Genomic DNA, 4,316 nt, shown 5'->3' on the forward strand with positions numbered 1-4,316 from the left:
CACTGACCAGACTCTTTGGACTGTCTGGATAAAGCCAGGAACAATTGATGATCATCTCCATTCAAGTCTAGGCCTACTTGATGCTGGGACTTTTTCCTCATATCCCTCTATTTAACTAACATTTTCTCATGGGGGGCTTGCAGATCAATTATATCATGGACTGAAACGTTTTGGAACCCCTGGCCTGGATTAACCAGACTGGATAAAACCGCGAACGACCGGTGACTCATATTCATTAACGCGGGGACTTTTCCCCATATCCCCCAGTCCACCCTAGTGTAAGAAGAAGCCGCACATATTTACCCGTTGATGCGTCCCCAGAATGTTATTTCGTCCTTGGCAGCGCGGCTCCCCATCCCTTCACACAGATGATGTGCGCGCTCCAGACGCCCACTCTCACCCACTCTGCCAAGCGGCGTGGCATCTGAGACGCCCCCGACATTCCTAAAGTAGCTGTCACTTCCCCTCGAGTGCAAGCCATCAATTGTGACGACACCTCAAATATGCCTTTGACGGTTGAGCGGCAACGGCAGGTTGTTCGCATCCGTGCGCGGCCGGCCACAGCATGGACGGGATGAACTGCTGCTGTCCGATAGATTTATCACGGTCAGATTTAGGAGTGTGGTGGATTAATTGAGAATAACCTAAAGTGAAATATGTTTGGGTTAAGAAAAACCTGTCTATGTTTAATAATAAAAACGGGAACAAATAGCATATCCCGACCCGGGCTAAACTGACACAAATTAGACCACATTTAAGATTTTGTCCCATCTGATAAGGTTTTTTGCTTTTAGATGTTTTGAAATGTATGAAAAACATGACCAAACTAGTCATATTCTGTTATTGTGCTACTTATGGATGGAATTAGTGGAAATAAATTATTCACCTTTTAGCTGGGGACAGACCCCTCAAGGACCCCTGCTGGGGGTCCCTGGACCCAACTTTGAAAACCACTGCATTAAAGTATCACAAACTCACTTATTATCACATCGTTGGCTATTCTCTGTGTTAATTTGAACTGGGGTATGTTATAGCTGCTGTGCTCTATGCAACTTTTATCATTATGCCTTAACTGCTACTTGGTCGCTTTTCTTGATAGTCGATAGTAAGGTGGAGTGTTGGAAGTTCCACTACTCTCATAAAGCCATAGAGCTTATCGATACAAGAGAAAGGAGTGTCAATTGAAATGTGAACAATTTGCAACATGGGCGGGAGTTCCCAGAAATCCTCCCCTGTGCTGTGACGACTCTTCACCAACATGCCCAAATATGGATACGCCCGTGCGTAAATAGGAAAGGCCTGCGTGCCTACGTACGCTCTGTGCGTGAAACACTGAAAATGTGCTTGTGTAAGAGTTTCTCACTGTGAGCTTATAATAACGTTGGTTGAACATGGCAACTGGTTGGATTAAAAAAAAAGCATTGCTTGTCGTCAAATATGATTACCCACTCTGAGGATGAATTTAAAACAATCAAAGAAGAAATATCACGAGACCGACTTCATTTTAAGTCACTTTACTTAAATACAACTCACAAATAAAAAAGACATTGTAAACATACGACATCATTAGTTTGTCTGGATCAACCGGACAAACAAAATAACTTACACAATGAATAAATGCAGCATTGCATGACAATATCATCAGTTGCAAAAGTACAAAGAAATACAATAATTATTCTCATTTTCTACCATTAGTAACCCAGACTCATGGGGTTGTGCCTGGTGTTGTTCAGTGTCTGTTCATAGGATGCTGCCCGTGTTATTGGGGGTGAATGGTTCTTTGAGGGGTGTCCAGCATCCGGGAAGTACCATTTCAATCAGTCTTTTTCCACCCTGAACAGCCTATAGAGTTGTCTACACATAGCCCGCGGCCCTGTGCTGCTGTCAACACATCGGCCGCTATTCCAGTGCTGCTCATGTGGAACATTACTCCAGTGTTATTACTTTACTTCTCAGTCAATCAGTCTCTCTCATAGACTGTATAAAAGTGTCTCTCTCTTTTCTAAAACGCCTCCATCTTGCTTGTGAGCATCAGTTGACAGCCGCTGCTGACATGTGTGAGGACTTTCTGTTTGAGCTGGGCCACCTGGTCGCGCAGCACCGACGCCGTGTTGGAGAGCCCCGCGTTGTCGTTCTTCAAAACTTTCACCTTTTCCTCCAGCCGCGCGATGCGCTCCAGCTTGCGCCTCCGGCACTTGGTGGCCGCTAGCCGGTTCCTCAGACGCTTCCTCTCCGCCTTGATGCGCTCCTGGTTCTCCATGTCAATCGGGGACATGGGCGGCGAGCAGTCGCTGCTGAGGAGGTCGGGCACGGTTTGGGGCTCCTCTTTCAGCGCGACGAGCCGCTGCGGGTGGAGCGCAGAGCCGGGCAAGGCGTGCTGGAAGGCGGGGTGCGTGCCGTGCGCCGTGGAGGTCTGCTGGTGGTGGCTCTGCTGGTGCGGCGGTAGGTAGCTGATTGTGGCAGTGGGGTAGCTGGATGCGGAAGAGAGGCTTGTGTTGGGGCAGTAGGCGTTCAGCGTTGTGTAAATGGGAGGCTCCGGCTGCAAGGAGGAGCCGAAGACGCTAGAGGCCGCCGCCGAACAGGTCGGAACTCCACCCGCTCCGAGGGACACGTTAGGAGGGGGCATGTGGTTCATCTTGTGCAGCTCGTCCAGGGCTTTCACAAAGCCCTCGGCGAAGCCCTCCTGCTCATCGGTGATCCCCCGGTTGTAGAAGTACTGTCCCGGAGTGGGAGTGGTGATCACGCCGTTACTGTTTTGGATGATGAGCCTCTCCAGCTCTGGGGAGGCGAGCTTCAGCGACCCCACGTCCTGATGCGCCCCTTGGTAGAGGTCTGCCTCGGCTCTCAGCTGGGATTTCAGGTTGCGATAGGGCTCTGTCAAGTTCAAATTCATATTCTGCTTTAGCAGTTTGTAGTCGTGCATTGCTGCATCTGCGTGGCCGTAAGCCGACAGAAAAGAGTCGTCATGATAAAAAGGTTGCTCCATCTTTGTAGACATAAAGTCGTAGGAAAAGTCAGCTTACCAGGCGCTTATAGAAAGTCTCTGCGTAGTGCGTAATCAACAAATGTCAGTGTCAGCAGGGAGCATGCATCAACACAGGCACCCGTCTTCTCTCTCGGCAATGTCCCAAGACCAAAAGAGAATAAAAATTCACTCTGAAAAAGCGAGACACTCCAAGGTGTGGAAGAGTAGGTACTGGTCCAACAAGTCTGTCTTCAGCTCAGCGGCACATGAAAGTCTTGCCCAATGTCTGACTGCGGTTTTCTTCGCACTCCTATATGGAAAACTCCTAACCTGTGACTTTTATCGTTGGTGTGTTCGCCGTGTTGCTTGTGGAAGTATATACAAGCGGCCAGTCCTGTAATCCTTTATATAGGCAACATACCAGACACGCGCTTGCTGCCGGGGGAGAGGTGGGCTTCTTGATTGGCCGGGCGTTTCCACGCCCAGAGCACGACGTCAAGTGACGCTATTGCCGGGAACCAGCGTCTGTAAACAAGCCTGTAGGCAAGACAAGAGAGAGATCTCGCTGAGGGGAGCTATGGAGACGAGGAGGACAACACAGCGTCTCAGTCCAGTCCAGTCCAGTTTATGTTTAGGTTAGGCGGTCGAATCTGTTGTTTGCATCGACCGACGCATGGTCGGATAGGTGGTGAGGTGAGATTATTCAGGCAGGGCAGATCGCTGCTCTAATGTAATTCATTCTCGGGATGGGAAATGTGTTGTAACAATTTAACATCGCTGTCGACTGGTGGTTGGGATACATTGTTGCCAATCGATACATGCCTTGTGTGATTCTTTCATTTATTTAATTAATTTATGCATTATTCTTTCGCCTGTGATTCCGCTATGACAGCAATTTATTTATTTATTTACCTATTTATTTACTTATTTATTTATTTACCTTTTTATAACGACACAACCTATCAGACCACCCAATTTCTCTCTCTAAACAGTAAGATTCATCACATATTGAACGACACTGAGATCCATCCGTGGGAGGAAGTCCTCTGGCCTTATATGGGCATTGTGACGTGGTAGTTCCTCCCTGGGAGAAGCGGGAAGCCCCGCCCACCCGGGCCTCGGTCCAGCAGCATTCCATGCTGTATAAAGTGTGCTGGTTAGGGACTTTTTGCCTCAGCGGGGAGGAGAAGTGAGCTCGGGTATCCGAATCCACCTGTGTTCACTGATCAGGCCAATAGATACTTTTGAAACATTTGTGTCATGTTAATACCACGAGTAATAATACCAGTATCGCTGGAGTATCGCATGTCAAATGTATTCCAATCCAAATGATCAACTCTCCTTTTTCTTT

General features: G+C 48.2%; 1 protein-coding gene across 1 annotated transcript; it reads right to left on the bottom strand.

Annotated features, from left to right (window-relative positions):
* Nucleotides 1-1,498: 1,498 nt before the first annotated feature.
* junbb (JunB proto-oncogene, AP-1 transcription factor subunit b) lies at nt 1,499-3,326 on the bottom strand. The gene has a single exon (XM_083648676.1). It carries the CDS (start codon nt 2,996-2,998, stop codon nt 2,003-2,005), a length of 996 nt encoding a protein of 331 aa, XP_083504802.1. The 5' UTR covers nt 2,999-3,326; the 3' UTR covers nt 1,499-2,002.
* Nucleotides 3,327-4,316: the final 990 nt, after the last annotated feature.

Source organism: Poromitra crassiceps (genome assembly GCF_964638095.1).
Source record: "Poromitra crassiceps genome assembly, chromosome: 13".
Lineage (NCBI taxonomy): Eukaryota > Metazoa > Chordata > Actinopteri > Beryciformes > Melamphaidae > Poromitra > Poromitra crassiceps.

What these genes read in the sequence shown, in the direction of transcription:
- junbb (XM_083648676.1), bottom strand. Translation starts at nt 2,998, where the DNA reads ATGTCTACAAAGATGGAGCAACCTTTTTATCATGACGACTCTTTTCTG.